General features: G+C 36.9%; 1 protein-coding gene across 1 annotated transcript in view; it reads left to right on the top strand.

The window, feature by feature from the left end:
* Positions 1–20,052, top strand: part of DST (dystonin) — a 249,625-nt gene that overhangs the window by 115,276 nt on the left and 114,297 nt on the right. Inside the window, exons 26-34 of the mRNA XM_058836371.1 lie at positions 533–690; positions 1,016–1,194; positions 1,406–1,544; positions 2,353–2,546; positions 4,883–5,045; positions 5,722–5,805; positions 5,894–6,001; positions 6,736–6,834; positions 18,011–18,145. Coding sequence (XP_058692354.1) covers positions 533–690; positions 1,016–1,194; positions 1,406–1,544; positions 2,353–2,546; positions 4,883–5,045; positions 5,722–5,805; positions 5,894–6,001; positions 6,736–6,834; positions 18,011–18,145 — 1,259 coding nt within the window. The remainder of the gene's footprint in view (positions 1–532; positions 691–1,015; positions 1,195–1,405; positions 1,545–2,352; positions 2,547–4,882; positions 5,046–5,721; positions 5,806–5,893; positions 6,002–6,735; positions 6,835–18,010; positions 18,146–20,052) is intronic.

Genomic DNA, 20,052 nt, shown 5'->3' with positions numbered 1-20,052 from the left:
AGCTATTTTCCTAGCTCCACAGGATGCCTGTAGTTACTGCTCTCTTAACTCTAATTAACACTGTGTTAATACAGTGAGAACAGAAAACTTAAAATTGCTCTTTTGATTCACTGTTGAGTGGTTGATGACTTAAAGAAATACAGTAGTTCAAAGCTGATTACTTCATTAGCAAAGTTCAGTACACGTCGGGAAAGATGTGGTGCCCTGAAAGGCATCTGAAAGAGGATTTATGTCCCTGATACCACCAATTAAACAAATCAGTCACTTAATTTAGCAATGTCGCCATAGAGGTAATGCCTGTGCAGAATGATCACAGATAGTAATTTTTCATGCGTGAGGAGATGATTTAATAAAAAAAAAAATCAAGAGTTTCTAGGATTTTCCTTATAACCAAAATTTCAGTGGAAACTGATGGTATTTTGGCCAGTCAGGAGAAGACCTGTAGAGCAATAACTTGATAAAGTGTGAGAAGTTATGGTGAAAATGACACGATGACTTTGCTGGCTACTATGTGCCTTAATTCTTTCAACAGAGGAGCAGGAAGAATCTATTTACAATCTGTACATCTCTGAAGTCAGAAATATCAGACTTCGGCTGGAGAGCTGTGAGGAGCGGTTAATACGGCAGATCCGGACGCCAATGGAAAGGGACGATGTACATGAAAATGTGCTCAGGATTTCAGAGCAAGAGGTGAGCCTTTGAGAAAGTCTGTTTTAGCTGGGAAAGGTTTTATTTAAAAAACAAATATATCCTGACTTTGGAGTGTAAGCTAGGAAGGTTTGCAGTGTGCCTTGAAAAGAGGAGTCAAATATTTAGCTTGTGCTTGTGAACAAAAAGATGCCGATCAGTGGCAACTCGGTTAGTTTCCCTATTACACATACATTTCTCTTCAATTTTTTTCAACGTTGTCATCATCAAAGAAGCAAAGGAGGGCAGACCTGTACTCATAATAATATGTAGAGTATATATCAGGTTGATGTAGGATGAAAGCACTATCAGTCTCCTCATTTTACAGAAACTGAAGAAAGAACTGGATCGACTAAAGGATGATTTGGGAGTCATCACAGATAAATGCGAAGAGTTTTTCAGTCAAGCTGCTGGTTCACCTTCAGTCCCTACTCTGCGCTCTGAACTCAATGTTGTTATACAAAACATGAACCAAGTTTACTCCATGTCTTCCATTTTCATAGATAAGTATGTACTAGGCTGTCTTCCATCACATGTTTTAGTTTACAGTTTTGTCTTAAATTGAAACTATTAGTATGAATAATACTGATCAAAGAAAACGGGAGTTAACATTTTAACAGTGTATAAAGGGGTACCCTGTGACATGAAAAGGCTGAAACCCACAAATCTGTTGAGTGTCAGTATTGATGGTTCAGTTAACAGGGGGTCTGTTTTTCAGATTAAAAACTATAAATTTGGTGCTGACGAACACCCAAACAGCAGAATCATTAGTAAAACACTATGAAACTAAGTTGTGTGAAGAAGAGGCAGTAACGGCTGACAAAAACAATATTGAAAACCTGATGGGTACATTAAAGGTAAGAGCTGGCAGGTGCCTTTTCATGGGCAAATCAGAAAAATAAGACAAAAACTATCTGTCTTGTAACACCTGATTTTGTTATGCTACACTCCATAGTGTATCATACATTGGCTTGTGAATTTAGTTTTAGGTGGTATTAGGATTGACATTTCAGAAAATAATGGCAGTTTTGGAGCATTAGGATTTGGATAGGTTGAAAGCATGTTCCTACTGCTGCAAAATGTGTTGAGCTATCTGAACTTGCAAAAGCGAAACTTGTTAAGGCTGTAGTAAGATTTTCTTTGCTCTTTAGAAGGTAGCATATACTTTAGGGTAATATAAACATGTTATGCAAATTTGACCACAGTAACATTCTTGCTACTGCTTCAGTGTACTAAGCAGGGTTTCTTAGGAAGTTTGGCAGGTATCTTTGAGAAATGGAAAGATTGAAGTTTAGCATGTTTTGTTTGCTGTACATAACTCATTTTAATATTACAAATTATGAGTAGTGGTTTTTCGCTAGATAGAATGATTGGCCTCTGCCTAATAATTTTTTTGAAAGCTGTAGTTTATAAGGTGAGTGTGTTCATTTGATACCTGTGTTTTGATCTATGTGTTGTGGGGATAGCTGTTACTTAGAATTATTTTGCAGTTTATTGCTTCAGACCCATTCTGGCACCACTCAAGTATTTTAGCAAGCAGAAATCAAATATTAATTGAAACATTTTTATTGATTCATTTCTACAGCATGCTCATGTATAATACTCATTTATAAAGTAGTGTCTTAATTTTGGCAGTTATTTACAACTTTTTTTATCACCTACTAGCAATGGAGATCTGAAGTAGATGAGAAAAGACAAACATTCCATGCCTTAGAGGATGAACTGCAGAAGGCAAAGATGATCAGTGATCAGATGTTTAAAATGCACAAGGAACGTGATCTTGACTTTGACTGGCATAAAGAAAAAGTTGATCAGTTGGCTGAGAGGTGGCAAAATGTTCATTCTCAAATTGAAAATAGGTTTGTATGACTTTATTATAATCTGCTCATATTTTGTACTGTTTCTGTTTTTTTATTTTTGAGGAAAAACAATCAGAAATGAATGTTTAAACAGGTCTGAATAGTTTTCTGAACTTTTTTTTGAATGTGCTGGGATGAAGACCTTTATTGTGCTGTTGATAACATTGTCTTACTTTTCCACTGGAAATGTCTGTGACTGTTAAGTTCCAAAAGATGAACAAGATACAGAAACTTACTGCTTACCAATACACAGTGTAGATAAATTGTCTTTTTTCTTTAAAAAAACAAAAAACAAACATGCAGAAATGACTGGCAGTCCTATAGAAATACCATCTGTTTCTCCACATAATTAGTTCTGATGGGCCAAATTGATGAGCTGATTCATCAGTTATTATTGGATTCACGTTAATTTGCTTTTAATTACTCAAGTGTTAAGTCTGGAAGTTCTTAGCTTCCATTGACTTCTGTGATGATTTTTGGTACAATAACTTTTTGGTGAAGTGCCTTTTATTTTTTTAAATATCCAGTAGAGATAGTGCTCTAAATTCAGCCCTTTACTGTCAGATTGATACTGAAAAATGTTGCTCAGTTACACATGCCTATGCAGATGTGCAGATACAGCTGAACACACCTATCTGTATTTCTGAAGGAGATGTCCATAAATCCTGGCATCCATGGCATTCCTGGAAATGCTTTTTTCTTCAGTCTCTACAGTCCTGTTTCCTGTATGTAAAGGAAGTAGAAATGTAGACGATGAAGGAAAAAGTATGGGCAAGGGTTGAGGAATTGTGTACTGTGCAGTCTGAAGTTATTTCCTTTGAAATGTACTTTAGTTTGTCATTACAGATAGCCTGAAAAAGAACATTGAAGATAGTGCTGTTGATATAAAAGTTCACACAACTGCCTGTCACATTTTTGTCCTCCTTCTCTAAGGGGTGAATATACATTCACATGCAATATTGAAGTTATTCACTTGTAATTAACTAATTTAGTTGTGTCTGTCTAACGTTGCTGGAAGTTAAAAAGAAGATGGGGGAAAGGTCACTCATTTAAAGCTGGCCGCAGAATAGCTAGCTTAAGTTCCACCTCTGGTTTTTCATCAGTTGTTAGTGTGACATAATTTAAGTAGTTTTATGAGGTACTGAAGTGTTCTTATTTCTTCAAGCATGAACAGCATGCTGTCCTCCCAGGACTGTATCCTGAACAGAATATGCTGAAAAATGACTGCTAATACATAGTGGCTTCTGGTGTAAATAGGACAGATTGTGGTAACTGCAGTACAGAGCTGTAAACAAGCTGCTTTCTGCAAATATTATCTCTGCTTCTTCCTACCAGCTTGACACTGATAATCATTATACAAAATGTATTTACAAATATTGGCTGCAGTTATCATGATCCTTTCTCTTTTTCATGGTTATTAGCTTTAAAACATGCTTAAGGATGAAACCTGAGCAAAAAAATATTCCTTTACTTGCTTTTTTAATCTCCTTTTGGCATGTTAAGAACAACAACACTAGAACAATTAAAAGTATTCATTCCAAGCTGAACTGTAAAAGGTTATTTAATTGTGTTTATTCTGCAGTGTTGAGTGGTCATACTTATATGGTCTTTTAAGTAGAATCATAGAATATCCTAAGTTGGAAGGAACCACAAGGATCATCAAGTCTAACTCCTGGCTCTGCAAAGAGCAACCACCAAAATCACACCATGGTAACAAGTATAAGGATCATGAAAGAAAAATTGTCAGTGTCTCCCTCAGTATGGAAGTGACTTTAAAGAAATACACAGAATTCTCTTTTTATGTCAAAAACATGATTTAAAATTAGATGTGCATGTTCAATTACTCTTGTACATTAGCATATTTTCAGTCTTTAGTTTTAGTGTAACTCCTGCTGTTTTGTGGGCATGTAGAGTATGGTGAACCACTACTTGACTCCATCATGGCACACTCCTCAATTCATAGATTACATTTTAAATGCTCCCACTTGTAATAATGCTGATTGTTGTAGCAGAGGCCTCCCTCTTTCTTGGGGTTTCCTTGTGGAGTTTCAAGCAGTTGAACACACTAATGAGGGATGTATGGAGTTTCTTGTGTAGTAGGATCTCTTCTGGATGTCCTTTATGACAAATGGAAAGAGTTTGTCAAGCTGGGAGCCCTAGTATTTGAGAAATGAATTTGCTGTTTAATTAGTGTCACTTTAGTATGTTTATACTGTGAACTGTAGCAGAGCCAAGGCATTTTTGAAGCCTTTGAAGCTGTATTTGCCTTAGTGTTGTATTTTTTGTCTTTAATAATCATCTTCTCCCCTTTGATTTGTCTTCTAAAATAAAATCAGGTTGCGTGACTTAGAAGGTATTAATAAATCTCTGAAGTATTATAAAGATACTTACAATTCTTTGGACACTTGGATTCAACAAGTGGAAGATACTCAGCGAAAGATTCAAGAAATACATCCTGAGAATAGCAAAGCATTGGCTAAGCAATTGAACCAACATAAGGTATGAAGGGGATGTCATTGTGGCAAACCACTGCGGTAAGCTCTAACCAAAGAATTACAATATCAGTGATCTCAACCTTGTTTATTAATATGTGGGGCTTATATCCATCAGCCCTTACTGTAAAACTCCAAGTAACCACCAGATTTTATGATTTTGTGTCAATAGTGCAGCCATGAATAAATCATCCAGTGACTGTTGTCACTTGTTTTATAGACCAGATTGTTTGGTCCTCAAGTGTGCAAAAACATCAAAACCTTAAAACTTCTGGACTCACCATATAATTTCATATTCAGTGCTGCTTTTTTATATTTATGGATGTAGAAATATTTTTATGGAACCATAGCTAAACTCAACGTCTTTCTTCTGCAAGAAGGAAATGCAGTATGAATAGACAGGATAATAATTTATATGCATGAAATGATACATTCCTGATTTTAGGTTCATTCACCAACTATTAACCTGGCTTTTTCACTACTTCTGTACTGTAAATGTGATAAAGATGAGGATGTAGGCTTGAGCAAAATTACTTGTATACATATGGATAAGATCATATTAGATAAAGCAGGTGTTGATGAACCATCTATTTGTGTCAGAAAATATTAGACAAAGTAGAAATGTTAATTATAATAGTAATAAAACAACTTTTGAGATGAAAATGTACATTCATATTTTCCAGATGCTGGTTTCTGAGATTGAAATGAAGCAAAGCAAAATAGATGAATGCCAGAAGTATTCAGAACAATACTCAGCTGCTGTGAAGGTAACAATAACATTACACTTAATATTAATTTTTTTAGTGTCAGTATCATGTGTAATGTCAATGACATTGTTTATTTTCTCTTTTACAGGACTATGAGTTGCAGACCATGACCTACAGAGCTATGGTTGACTCCCAGCAAAAATCTCCAGTAAAGCGCCGAAGAATGCAAAGCTCCTCAGACTTCATTATTCAAGAGGTAACTGGGTTTCTTATGACAGGAAAATGTGAGTTTTAGCTTAAAATGGAGTAAACACAAGAATTCAGTTTTGGATTTAATAATGGTTAAATGTGGTAATCCAAGAAAGATTGGGTCCTTTCTCTGTAGATACACAGTATAACAAGTATTGTTCCTTATGCTGCATTTTGGTAGCAAGATAGTATAATGCAGCTGATTTAAAAAAGTCACCCAAATTATAAAAGGCTGTATGACAACTGTGCCTCAGTAAAACTGCTTAGAACTACCCCTGGACTGGATCTTGAGCACAGTAGACAAGAAGTTCATCCTGACCATAGTAAAACCTACCAGATCTGGACACTTTGGTAGATTCTAAGGCAAATCAGCCTCCTTTGGATGAGAAAGATAAATCTCTCTCTCTGCAACCTGTTAGAGAGAAGAATAGTGACAAACATGGCTTGTTCCTCTTGAAACCTTTTCTTGCAGGGATAAGAATCATGTGACTGTGAAGTTAAAACATTGTCTTCTGTTTCTCCTTCTTGTGGAACTGCTGACAGATCCTTAGGATATTTTGTTCAAGTGCACCTTGTTGACAGCATTGAATTTTGGAATCAAAATTAGGACTTTGGATTCCACAATCATGATTTTAAAATCAAAATCAGGATAAGTTCTAGAGCAGTGTCTATCACTTCTTTCAAGCTTAATGGGAGTGTTTGAGCTCTATGACACCTACCCCCCCTTTTGTTTCTTTACAGTTCATGGATCTACGGACTCGGTACACTGCCTTAGTGACCTTGATGACCCAGTACATTAAGTTTGCAGGTGATTCTTTGAAAAGACTGGAAGAGGAAGAGGTAGGTTATTCTCCGGCAGTCAACCAAGCGAAAAGAACATCTAGGCGCAACCAAAGAGAAATATAGCTGTTGAAATAATTCACAGAGTTACCAGCAAATGTGGAAAACTAAAATTCCTTATGAAGTGCACGTTGTACAGGAATGTAGCAGTGTTAGCACTATTATCATTCAGATAAGCAAAATCATGTAGCATTCATACATTTTACCAGTTCTTCCACCTAGAAAGAGCATATGATTTTTTGAATTCTGATGGAGATGTAGTTTAAATTTAAATACTAATACTTTCAATTTTAATACCCTAGGGCTTGGTCTTTTGGGTAAAAGCAGACATTAAGATGAAAGCAAACTCACTGTGTATACCCTATGTATACATATTTTTAATATTCCATAGTATGCATTCTGATCCACTAAACAACCGGCAAGAAAACTCTTTCAACAGGGAGATGAAATGCCCTCTTAATTAATTTCTGAAGTTATTTTGATCTGTTCAGCTATTTTTTTTCTCTGCCTTTCTACTGTATTGATTCCATGGAGTCAAACAGCATTTTATTTATGCTTAGAGTTGGATCTTATTATCAAGAGTAGGTTATTGAAATTAGGCAGACAAATTTCTCAAAATACATGCTTGCTGCAGAGCAAACCTTCCAAATAATTGAGGGGAAAAAAACACCAGCCTTCTAAATTTTTCTCATTCTTTTGAAAGCTGTCTCAGAAAGAGATTATATAGTCATTCTTTAAGGACTACATTGTTTTAGTATAAACAGTATGAATTGGATAAAATTGGAGAACACTACTGTATGGGTGTAAATATTAATGTTATCGTTAAAGAAAAAAGCCCCAGTTCTTAAATGAGCGTTATATAATACTGGTGCTGATTTTGTTTTTATTGGCTTTTCTTGCTACTGAATACCTCTGAATCAACACTAATGACAGCATGTATCTTTGGGCATCATTAAGTGGTGGAGCAAACTGATGGAAATAGATAATATTTGTTGATAAGTAGCCATTTTAGCTGAGGATTTAGTATGACTAATTATGATAATGGCATCAAGGATAAAAAGTCAGAAGGAACAAGGATGAAGAAATCTGTGAATGTTGATAGACTTCATGTTTTTCAAGAACAAGTGGAATCTTTCAAAATGCTCTGACTCTCCGGGATTACTTTTTTTTTTGAAATCAAGTACTTTCCATCTTCATTCCTCCTCTACCCCCTGTCAGCCTTCTAAATCTTTGATATCTTTTTTGAAGATAATCTAAGCATGTTTCCAGTCTCAAAAAGATATAATGGGTTTTTTTCTCTTTAATTAGGGTAGCAAATAAGAAAAAAAAATCTTTTTCAAAAGAGGAATGAGTTGTTTTTTTTATTCCGGGAAGAAAAGTTCTTCACAGACCTCTGAAGTCTGTGATTGTTCTTTTATGCCAGTCTTTCTTCCTAACTCTCAGTAATGTCATTAAGAAAACAGAGAATAAGGAAAACATTAGATGGTTTCCATCATATCTCAGTTTAATCCATGTGCTGTCATGCTCAGAGTTTACCAGAAGAGAATCAACTCCAGCAACCTGTGAAGTCAGCTGAAATCTTTCAACATTTGGGATGTAATGAAGATCTTGAATTGAAAGAAGGAAAGAAACCTAATGAAAGCATGATGGATGTGGAAGATTTGCAAAACAAGAACTCTTCCAGTAAACCTGAATACACAGAAAATAAACTGGAAATAAGCAGAAGAAAATTAAATGTAGACAGATATGATAAAATCAAAATTGATAGAACATTTAAGCAACTTCTAAATGTCAGTGGTCAAGAAAGTAGCATTAGTGGCAACAGAGACAGTGAACTACATACAGAGCAGGAGAGTTTAATGGGTTTTGGTAATCAAAGTAAAGAAGAAAGAAATGGCAGAAAAGATTGTTTTGTTTCAACTGAAATCTGTGTGAGTGTGAATGATCCTGGTGAAATGTTAAATGAGCAAGTTGCGAATGGAGAGAGACAGAAAGCAGAGTGGAAATCAAAGAATTTGTCTGAAGTGGAAATGATACACAAAACCACAGGAAAAAACAGTTCAACAAAGGCAGGGAGTGATGTTTCAACAAAGGAAGAATGTGAGATGCAGTCAGAAACTGATTTTCACCTAACAGCAAAGCAAGTTGAAGTAACTCCAAAAACTCCAAAGCAGGCCCTGGGTATCAGCCCTTACAAACAACAACATTTTTCACAGAGAACTCATTTTCCGTGTCAGCATAAAGAACATTGCTTTGCAGAAAGCAAAAGCCGTAATACTTTAACATCTGAAGGTGGAGAGTGTCAAGTGTGTGGTGAAAAAGGTGATACTCTTTCAGGTGCGACACATGCAACATCTTTAGAGAAAGTTGCATTCTCTTTCAGAGAGTTGACAGTGCACAATGGAAGTGAAAAAACAAAGTTAAATTTGCTATCTATGAGCAATCCAGGTATTTATTGTCATGTTGAAAGGAATACTGACAAACTGCAGAAAGCATCTCTGGATAAAGATAACTTCCTAGTAGAAAATGAAATCCTAGAAAAGTCAAATTTAAGTAAAGCCAAGAATACAGAGCAAGAAATTTTGTGTCTTTCTTCAGGAAATATTTCAGAGAGTCACTGTGCAGCAAAAGTCTCTGAATCCTATCCATTAGATTTTCAAGTATCACCAGTGCAGAATGATCAACATTTAGATACAGGATTGTTGGGAAATGCTGGTGATTTAAATGCAAATTTAGGTATCTCAGGAATTTTTTCTGGAGGAGATGATTATTTTTCATTATCAGGACATGAACTAGCAAAAAAGCTTTCTTGTCACTATGAGAAAGTAAGTGTGAAGAAAATACCACAAAGTAACACTTATGGTTTGGACAACATAAATAGAAGTGGGAAGAAGCAGAATGGAGAAGACAGGTTAGAACAGGGTCAGAAATGTAAAGATTTATTGCTGGTTTCAGAAGTAGACAGTAGAGATGAGGATAATAGCACAAAGTTCCCTGGAAAAACCACTGCACTTCAAAAAACATTTGGTGAAAAAGTAGGCATAAAAGCCTCATTTGAAAAAAAAGAAAAGCAAAGAAAGAGAGACAAAGTTAATGAAGAGAAATGGAGTACAACTATTATTAAGGTACCAGAGTTTTTATGCAATGCAAATGAAAAAGTTAATCTAAGAATGATTCTAAATCAATGCAAATCAACATTTGAATCACAAAATATGTCAAGGTCAAGTGATTAAAGATTGATTGAACATAATTTAAACAATGAATATGCTAATCATGCCTATCAATTACTGTACATTTTGAGATGCTTAAGATTTTTATGTTCTTAGAAATTAATTTTTATGTTTATTTTGTGTTAATGTTTGCCATCCTTTTCTCCACCCAACTGATGCTCAGCATGTTGACTAGAAAAATGAAATCTAAGAAGATACAGTTTGTTACTGTATCTATATTTTTAGGTCTTCTTTTTCAAGCATAATACATTAGACTTTGTGTTTATGTGAGTATAAAAGATCTGATAACAAATCAACTTAAATACTTTTTTTCTATTGGGGGCTGTTCAAATTATAATACAGGGAGATACAGAGAGGAACTGAAGAAGCTGCCTTTGCATTAGCCTTTTAAGAAATGTCTCAGATATCGCATGAAAAATCAAGTAAAATTTTAAGTAACCCAACAGTTTGTTTGTTTGAAAACGTTGCTGTCGTTACCCTTCATGCCCTGTTTGTATGATCATAGGAATATAGGTGTGCTCTTTCTTCATGTTAGCTCACATTTGGTAACTTAGCCCCACAATAGCGCTAAGGAAGACAAGGTATGTATGCTTTCAACCATATTGTTACTGGTGATTACACTTCTTGCTTAAAAAGACTTGCTCTGGATCTGCCAATGTATGGACACTGCCAGCCAACTGGTTTTCATTAGGAATTTCCTAATTACCATGTTTACACTTGTGTGTCTACACTGCAGAACAGCTGTGCTCTTGCTCATCCCCCAGCTGAATCAGTGGGGGCACAGGGTCTGGGGAGCACACTGTGGAGCACAGATGTGCAGGGGTTTGGACACTGGTCTTTCTGGAGCTGCTGCATCTTGGCTCTAAGATACCTTTTCTTTTCTTGGAGGGGATTTCCAAACTTTCCTTGTGTCATTTGTGCTTGCAAGCTTAAATCCTTCTTCCAGTTCCTGCTGAACTCATTGAGAAATGGTAGGCCACTTTCTCCTTGGGAATTCTTGCACACTGTGTTTGGGTCATTGTTTGCTCTACCTATTTATTTGGAGAGAAAGCCAAAGTGAGCTGTTTGGTGCTGCTTTCTGCTAAGAGGCATCTGACTGAAGTGAGAGGCTTCGGGACTTCTTCGCTTTGTGGATGTCTTTGTCAAGGGTTTCATATTTGGCAAATGATAACTTCCTGAAGCCTTCAAGAGAAGGTGATGGTGGTGGGAACTTATCCTGCTTTCCTGCTTTCTGGACATACCATATATACATGAGTAAGTATTTTCCCTTCTGCTTTTCTAAGAGCCTAATAGGTTCCATATGCTGTATTACAAAAGGTGCATTTCAACTTATCTTATTCTTTTACAGATTTTAAGGAATAAGGAAGCATCCACACGTCAGGCATATTCAGATCTAATGGCACAGCAAAATAGCACAGCTGATGAGAATAAAAAGCTCATGGGAAAGGTAAAAACACTTGAGGAGATGTTGGAGAATATGAAGAAACAAAAAACCCAAGTGGAGCAGGAGCTCCCTAAAGTGAGAGAAGCTGCAGAAAAAGAGCGGAAGAAGCAGCAGAAGGACATGGAGGAGATCTGTCTTCAGAAGACCAAGGCTGAGCAAGAGGCAAAGCAGTGTCGTAAAGATCTAGAAAGCATTGAGAGAGAGAAAGCAGATGCAGAGCAGGAGTTGGAGTGTGTAAGGCAGTTCATTTTTCAGGCAGAGACTCAAAGAAGCATACTGGAAGAAAACCTCCGTGCTTTTCAAAATCAAATAGAGGAAAGCACCTTTACCAGAAGAAACCTTGAAGAGCTTCTAAGAAGAAAAGATACTAATCTTCATGATTTAGAGAAACAAAAAAGAACCCTGATGCAGGAACTGAAGAAAAAAACAGACGGAGAAGAGAAACTTATGAAGCTCATTAAGCAAATGGAACAAGATCTTGACTTTAAAGGGAACCTATCAGAAATAAAGCTGCAAGAGAGAACTGAATCCAGAAGGAAGGTTGTTGAAGGCACCTACTCTATAACTAGAGAAACTTCTCTGCCAACTTTCACAGCTGGGCAAGGCAGCCATTGTAGGATTGATTCTGAAATGACAAGTTTCCAGAAGAAGCTAGAAGCCAAAAAGGTAGAAGAGCTTAAACAAAAGATAGATGAGTTGACCCTTGCTAACAAAAAAGCTGATAAAACTATTAAAGACCTGAAATATGAACTGAATGAAATTGAGCTTCAAAAATCATCAACAGAAGAAAAGTCTCATTTATTAAAAGAAAAACTAGATAAAGTCAACAGTGAACTTAAATGCCTAAAAATCAAGTTGGAGGAAAAAGACCAAGTAGAGCAGGGATATTTGCAACAGCTGAAAGAATTGGACAGGCAGCTGCAGAGAGCCACTGGTAAAGCTGAAGAGGTGATGCAAGAAAATATGGATCTAAAGAAACTTAAGATGAACTGTCAGGAGGACCTGAAATCTGTTCAGCAAGAAAAGACACAACTGAAAAGAGAAATAGAGGAATTAACCAGATCACAGACAAAAATGGAAATCACTATCAAGCATTTAAATTCACAAATCAGTTCCCTTCAAAAAGAGAAGCTGGCAGCTGAACACAGAACACAGTCATGCAAAGGAGAAGCAAATAATCTTCAAGACCAATATAGGAAAATTAAAGAGCAGTTGCTTCAAAAAACAAAAGTAGAGAAAGAAAACCAGCATGAAATTCAGATGCTAAAGAATGAATTAACCAAAAGCAATCAGGTATCAGAAACATTGAAACAACAGATAGAAGACCTTAATAAATGGAACACTGAAACAAAACTACTGATGAAGCAAATTCAGTCTGAATCAGAGAAGATGACATTGGAAAAACAAAATATTGAGAGAAAAAATGATGCCTTGAAAGCCCTAGCAGATGGTTTCAAAGAACAGTTGCGTACGACAAATGAACAATTGCACAAACAGACAATAATTGAGCAAGAATTCATATGTAAAATCAAAAGCCTAGAAGATGATCTTGCAAAAACTAAAGACTTAGCTAATGACTATAAACAAAAATGTGATAAGCAAAATGCTTCCACCCTTAGTATTGACCGGGAGATTAAAAATTTAAATGCGCAGATGAATGCTCTAACTGTGGAAAAGAGAATGAGTGAGCAGAAGACAGCACTACAACAAGCTCATATACAAGAACTAAGTAGCAAATTAAAAAAATTGCAGGACGAACTCCATCAGAAGACTCTGGATGAACAGATGGCACGCAAGAAGATGATTCTGTTTCAGGAAGAATCCATTAAGTTTAAACACTCTGCGGAGGAATTTAGGAAAAAAGTTGAAAAATTACTGGAATCCCATAGCATCACAGAAAAGGACATATCTGGTATAAAACTAGAATGTGTTGCTCTTCAGCAAGAGAAGCATATGGCTGAGGAAAACATCATGTTGTACAAGAGGCAAATGGAAGATCTGCAAGAAAGGCTTAAAAAATGTCACGAACAACTTCAGCAAGGGAAACAGGCTGAAATGGACTATCACCAGAAGTGCAGGAAACTCGAGGAAGAATTGGAAGCACAGAAGCGCATGGTTGAGAGCTTGAAACAGAAGATAGATCTGCAGGTCAGGGAGAGTGAACACAGGTTTCTTTCATTTCAGAACGAAGTTCATCAAAATAATAAGCTCCAAGATTCTGGATTTAAATTGAGCTGTGAGAGAAGAGGGAATGATTTCAATTACCTGAGTGAGGCTGCAGCTAAAGAATTTGAACAGCTTCCTCCACGTACAAAACCAAGCTCACCTTTGTTAAGGCAGAAACAGGAAAGATCAGGTTTTAAATCTGATCAAATAGAAGAAAATACATTGTACGTGAGTGCTGATGATACAATACCAAGAGAGGTGCAGTTCCAGATGTCAAGCATAAACCAATCATTAGAAGATTCAAGTTCCCAGTCTTTTACGGAGTTTGTTTCGCAGATGAGTACACAATTCCAGATAACTTTTGATAAAGCAAGCCAAATCTCTGGAACATCTGAAAGGGACACACTGAGAAACAGGAACCTACACAGTTCCAGACAAGCCGTTAGACATGGAGAAGACACAAAACATGAATTAGGAGTGGTAAAACTGCATCCCTTGGAGGTACACACTACATTTTGTGAGGGTTTGCCTTCCTAATGGTGCCTGTTACTAGTCCATTTGGTTGGTTGGTTTTGGTAATGCTTTATTACTATTCTGTTTAATATTTCTTATGTTCCTACCTTGGTGAAGGGAACCCCTTCTGTCTTACATAACACAAAAAGCTTTATATTAGACCTTACTGCCAGGTTTGTTAATGCCTAAGAAAGATTATTTTTGAAATTTGTATTGAAAATAGGAATTCACATACACTGTTTTATCTTTATTGGTCAAAGTAAGCTTTGATTAACAACAGTAAGCTCATATAATAACAAACAACAGTTACTGATGTTTAGTCTAGTCGTATTTCTGTTATTAAATAAATATTTGAAATGGCAAATGCACTTCAAAACTCAAGCTCTTTATATATCTCTGCTCGCCAATCCTAGCAGCAGTTCTCCTTTCTGACTTACGTTCAAGTTCTTCCTTTGGTTTCTCTGGTGGTGGATTTAGGAGTGAATTATGTACAGCATAGTCTGCAGTTGTATTTCTCACTGTGTCAAAAACTTCCTATTTACAGATAGCGAAGAACAAGCACTATGACATGCATGTTGAAGTCACAACATTAAACCAAGAAACTAACAAGACTTTTGGTAATGAAGAGAGAATGTTTCAGGGATACAAAACTTCCGAAGGGTTTAGGAAAGAAGACTTTGCAAAGATGAGCTCTTTCTTAGGAGAAGAGATTTTGAGAACTGTTGATGATGCTACTCAGCTGGAATATTTTACAGAGGAATATGACACTATTAAATTTCAAGGTCTCCGACATGATGTAACTGCCAGGCAGTTGACTGAAGTTAAACTTTTAGACAGGGTCACTGTTGAACAGCTCATTTCAGGGCAAAAAACTGTTGATGAGGTTCAGAAAAGTCTTGAAAAATTTTTAACTAAACCTACAGCTATAGCTGGGCTATACCTTGAATCCAGCAAAGAAATACTCTCTTTTGCTTTAGCAGCAAAGAGAAAAATCTTAGGAAAAGCACTGGCCTTAGCATTTTTAGAGGCCCAAGCAGCTACTGGTTTCATTATTGATCCCACAACAGGTCAGAAATTCTCTGTTGATGATTCAGTTTTTAGAGGTCTTGCAGATAGTGAATTCAAGAGTAGACTGCTTGAGGCAGAGAAAGCCGTTTTGGGTTATTGCTGTTCTGGGAAAGTGCTGTCTGTATTTCAGGCTGTGGAAGCTCAACTTTTAGAAAGACAAAAAGGTAAAAATATCCTTGAGGCTCAAATTGCATGTGGAGGGGTTATTGATCCTGTAAGAAGTGTTCGTGTACCTCCAGAAGCCGCCGTGCAGCTTGGCTTGCTTAATAACACAATTTTAAAATTTTTGCATGAACCTTCAAGTAATGCAAAATGTTTTCACAATCCAAATAGCAGGAAAGCTATGTACTACTGTGATTTGCTGAAAATGTGTTTGTTCAGTGTAAGCAGTAAATGCTTTGTTCTTCCAGTTGGTGAAAGGAAAATAAGCAGCCCATCAGCAGAGAAAAGTCATAAAACTTCTGTAATAAATGTTGACACAGGAACTGAAATGACTTCATATGAGGCTTATAAAAAAAATTATATTGATAAAGCCACATATCTTGAGCTTTCGAAACAGGAATTTGATTGGAAGGAGTCTACGTGTTTTGACTCTGATGGAAATTCTTTTCTTTTGCTTACAGATCTTAAAACAGGTGTACAGTTTAATATTGAGGAGACCTTAAATCAGGGTAGAATTGACAGAGCATTAGTCAACAAATATAAGGAGGGCCTCATCACAGTTAATGAGTTTGGTGATATTTTAGTTAGCAGTTCACAGCCACATAAAGACTTAAACAGTCCTATTGCAGGGTTCTGGCTTTCTGAGACCAATGAAAGAATTCCAGTCTTGAAAGCCTCACGCAAAAATTTGGTAGACAGGGTTACTGCCCTCCGATGTCTTGAAGCTCAGGTTAGTACAGGTGGTGTAATTGACCCATTTACGGGGAAAAAGTACAGTGTTTCAGAAGCTTTGCAAAGGGAGTTAATTGATGATGGTTGTGCCAAGCAAATCCAGCAATGTGAGCTGATCTTTACTGGGATCATTCATCCTGTAAGGAACACTGTTATGTCAGCTGTTGAAGCTGTCCATTTAAGTGCCATAGACAAGGAAATGGGCATGCGCTGCCTGGAGTATCAGTACTTGACTGGTGGCTTGATAGATCCAAAATCTCATTCCAGATTAACAATGGAAGATGCAATTAAGAATGGTATTATTGATGCTATCACAGCTACAAAGATGAAGGACGAAAAATTGCACGTTAAAGTTTTAACATGCCCTAAAACTAAGAAGAAGATAACCTACAAAGAAGCTTTAGATAGAGCTGTTTTTGATTGCCACACTGGGCTGCGGTTGCTAGAAGCAGCTCAGCCCATGAAAACAGGAATATCCAGTCTTTACTATAATTCATAGTGGACAAAAGATATTAGTACTCATTTTGGGCTCTGCATTAAAACCTGTTAAAGTTAAGGAAAATATCTGTGATAGCCTTTAAAATCGTAAGTGGTGTTTTCTAGCATTAATTAGTTGCTGTAAAACTAATTGTTATGAACAACTAATTAGCATAAACCACTGAAAGTGGAATTAGATATTACTTATTGCAAAACTGAAATTTATAGATACGCAGGTTCATAATTTCAAAATGCAATCTTTGTGTTCAGTCTTCACCTGAAGGCCTTGACTGTCATTACCTTACATGTAGGTAGTGTAAATGAGAAATTGTACTGAGGTTTGTTAATATTATTTCAAAGTGGATAGATTTAGGTGAGACAAGAATCATATTCTTACATTAAAGATTGAAAGGGATTGCCCATTTTGTGAGTGAACACAGTGTAGTGTTAAAATATATTGGATTAAATATTAAATATAAAGGATTAAATATAAAGGATTAAATCTGCGGTGCCATAAGCACACATGCATCAGTACTTTTTCTCATACTGGTATTTTATTAATTTTAATGGGCTGCTTACACCAAAAAGTTGTGTTTCCTGAGTTCTGAGTTTTTATCTTATTTCATGGGGTTTTTTTTTCCTTAAATTGTTTTCTTCTCTAATAGGCAAATGAATTACAATTACATATCAAATTTTGAGAAAAATCCATTGAAATAAAATGTTTTCATTTTTACTTATGGTACATGGCAGGGCTTAAGCAGGTTTTCTCAGTATTGATAAATGTCTACCTAACAGATTGTACTTGTAAGAAAAGGAGTATGTTTTCCTGTGCAGAAAAAGATTAAATGTCTCAGTATTTTATTTTTTCTTGTTTCTGTAGACATAAAAGCAATGTATTCTTCCTAATTTTACTTTGGTAATCCATGTGCATAATGTGCAAAGTACTGTTATGCTATACTGGTTGTACTGTTATGCTATACTGGTTGTACATGTCCTTACCTGAGGGTAATGCAAAGGCAGCAATTCAAAGATACTTTATATGCAAATGCTTTTTAGATTTTATCTGCTGAGTAATGGCTGGGAAGCTATGCTTTTTCTTGCTATCAATCATTTTATGATGATTATATGTGTGTATGAATAAGCACCTTTATCATAATTAAAAATCACTCGAGGTATTATTTTGTTGTTGTTTATAGTTATGTGGCATTTTTGTTCCTACATCAAAGTGTAATAGTAATGCATGTGGTGGGAAATAAAAGAATAATTTTATGTTTATATGGTGATAATAATAATTGTGATAGAATTTTGTTTCTACAGACATTAATGTTACACATTTCAACAATTTACATTTACATGTTTCTTTATAATTCATGGCACTCATCAGAAATCAATGGAAGAGGAAAAGAAGGAACACGTTGAGAAAGCTGGGGATTTACTGAAATGGGTGTCAAACCTCAGCAAGACACTCAGCAAAGAAGAAGGAGAAAAGGCTGAAAAGACAGATTTACCTAAGCAGCAGGTACACACATGTCTTTTGATAAAGCACCACTTCCTCTTTTTAGGTTTTTGCATGGATTAAAATGCCAAAATAAATACTTTTTTTTTCCACTACAAATCACCATCCACATTTTCCTCAGAACATAATTTCACATTTGGTTGTGAGTAGAGGGCTGGGTAAATAAACATCAGTGTTTAGGGACACAAGCATGTTACCTAAGAAGAAGCTCCCACTGCTTTTTACAGACCTAGTATGTCACATATTCTGACACTGCAAAATAGCAGTGAAACTGAACCCTGCACACCACATCTCAGCCTTTGTAGAGGGGAGAGTGCATCCTGTCAGGATGGCATTTTGGGCACCAGGAAGGAAAAAGTTGGTAGCAGGGGCCTGAGGGCCAAGTTTCAATTTATTTGCTTTTGAAAAGTTAATCTGAGGAAGCCTTTTAAGGGATAGTCAAGACTGCTGTCCTAGGAAGTACAGCAGGTGTTGACTGAGGCCACAGGCTGTTGGAGTGTCACTGTGTACAGTTGTAACTCAGACCATAAATTTCCATCTGTGAAGTTTCCTGTCATTTCTAGGACCTCCTCTGCAGGGCTTGCCCCATGGAATAGCTTAGTTACAAAGGTTTTCAGTGGGTGAAGGCTTACCTGCACCCTGAGCAGCAGAGGGACAGAGCAGTGTTTTGTCCACAGCCCTCAGTACAGGGCTGGATGTGTCATCTTGCAAACATAATTTTGGCCCTCTTGCCATCCTGTTCCTATGTTTTAATTTTGGTGATGCTTTCTGGTGCCAGAGCCACTGGACCACTATGTGCCTAAATCCAGCTTGCTGTTGAGAAGGTTGGCAGTCCTGATGACCACTGTTCCATCATGTAGTTTGTTCAGAGAGGACCGGTGCTAACTCTGAGTTTGTCCCTGTGGAGGAGGAAGTAAGCTCCTACTGATTTGAACATACTGATTGGTAAATTGCTAGTAGCTAAAATCAGGATTTGCAAAAGCATTCAATTCTGTTCCTCTTCTGCCCTTGTAAATGACTACACTGCAAACCTTTATCAGAGCCGGGCCAGCCCTCAGCTCTTTAGGACATCTCAGCTTACCACAGCAACTGTTAGTGGCATCTCCTCTGTCCAGCCCAAACCTCCAATGAGTAAGCTGTGAGTTGGCTGTCTTGGCTTCCTTGGGAGATGGGTGTTTGCTGAGGGTCTTTGCTTCTCTTGTGAAATGGCCTGGGAAGGTAGCTGCACCTTTCAGAGGTGCCTGGGTTTGTGTCTCCTGACTAGCACTGATGCCTTGACAAGTTGTGTAGAAACATGTAGAAACTGGTGATTTCCTAGCTAAAATCTACTGAAACACATTTCACAAAGAGTGTTGGGCTTGCTGTGGGGTGTAGCCTGATGCCTTAAGAGGCTACCTAGAAGAGAGGCTAGACAGTGTTAAGGGAACAAAGTAGGTATTTATTACAAAGGCCTTCAGGGGATACACCTTGGGCAGTACAAGAGCCTGGCCATGGCTCAACCCAAGATGAGTCATGAGTTTTCACACTTTTATAAGTTTTTGTCCATTTACATGTTGGGGTTAATTGTCCAATTACAGCTTCAGGGTATGAAATCCCATCCTCCCAGTTTGCTCTCCTCAGTTTGCTGTTTATACTTTTTGGGCCTGAAGCTGCAGCAGTGTCCTTGGTTCTTGGGCAGAAAAAAGATTGTTTTGTCTAACTAAACTGTGAAGAGAACTTGCTCAACACTTTATATGAAGTTCAGAGCTATATGCTAATGCAGTACAGAATCTGGAAAATATGAAAGCTAAAACTTAAGGCATCAGCCAAGTACTGGAAAGAGAAGCTGATACCAGTAGTGACAGGGTGCACACAGCAGCCAGCAACACCGGTTCCCTGAGTAAACTGGATCCTGTGACCCCATCTGCTAC

Source organism: Poecile atricapillus, chromosome 3 (assembly GCF_030490865.1).
Source record: "Poecile atricapillus isolate bPoeAtr1 chromosome 3, bPoeAtr1.hap1, whole genome shotgun sequence".
Lineage (NCBI taxonomy): Eukaryota > Metazoa > Chordata > Aves > Passeriformes > Paridae > Poecile > Poecile atricapillus.
Note: the sequence above shows the minus strand (reverse complement) of the source record. Positions and strands in the feature narration are given on the sequence as shown.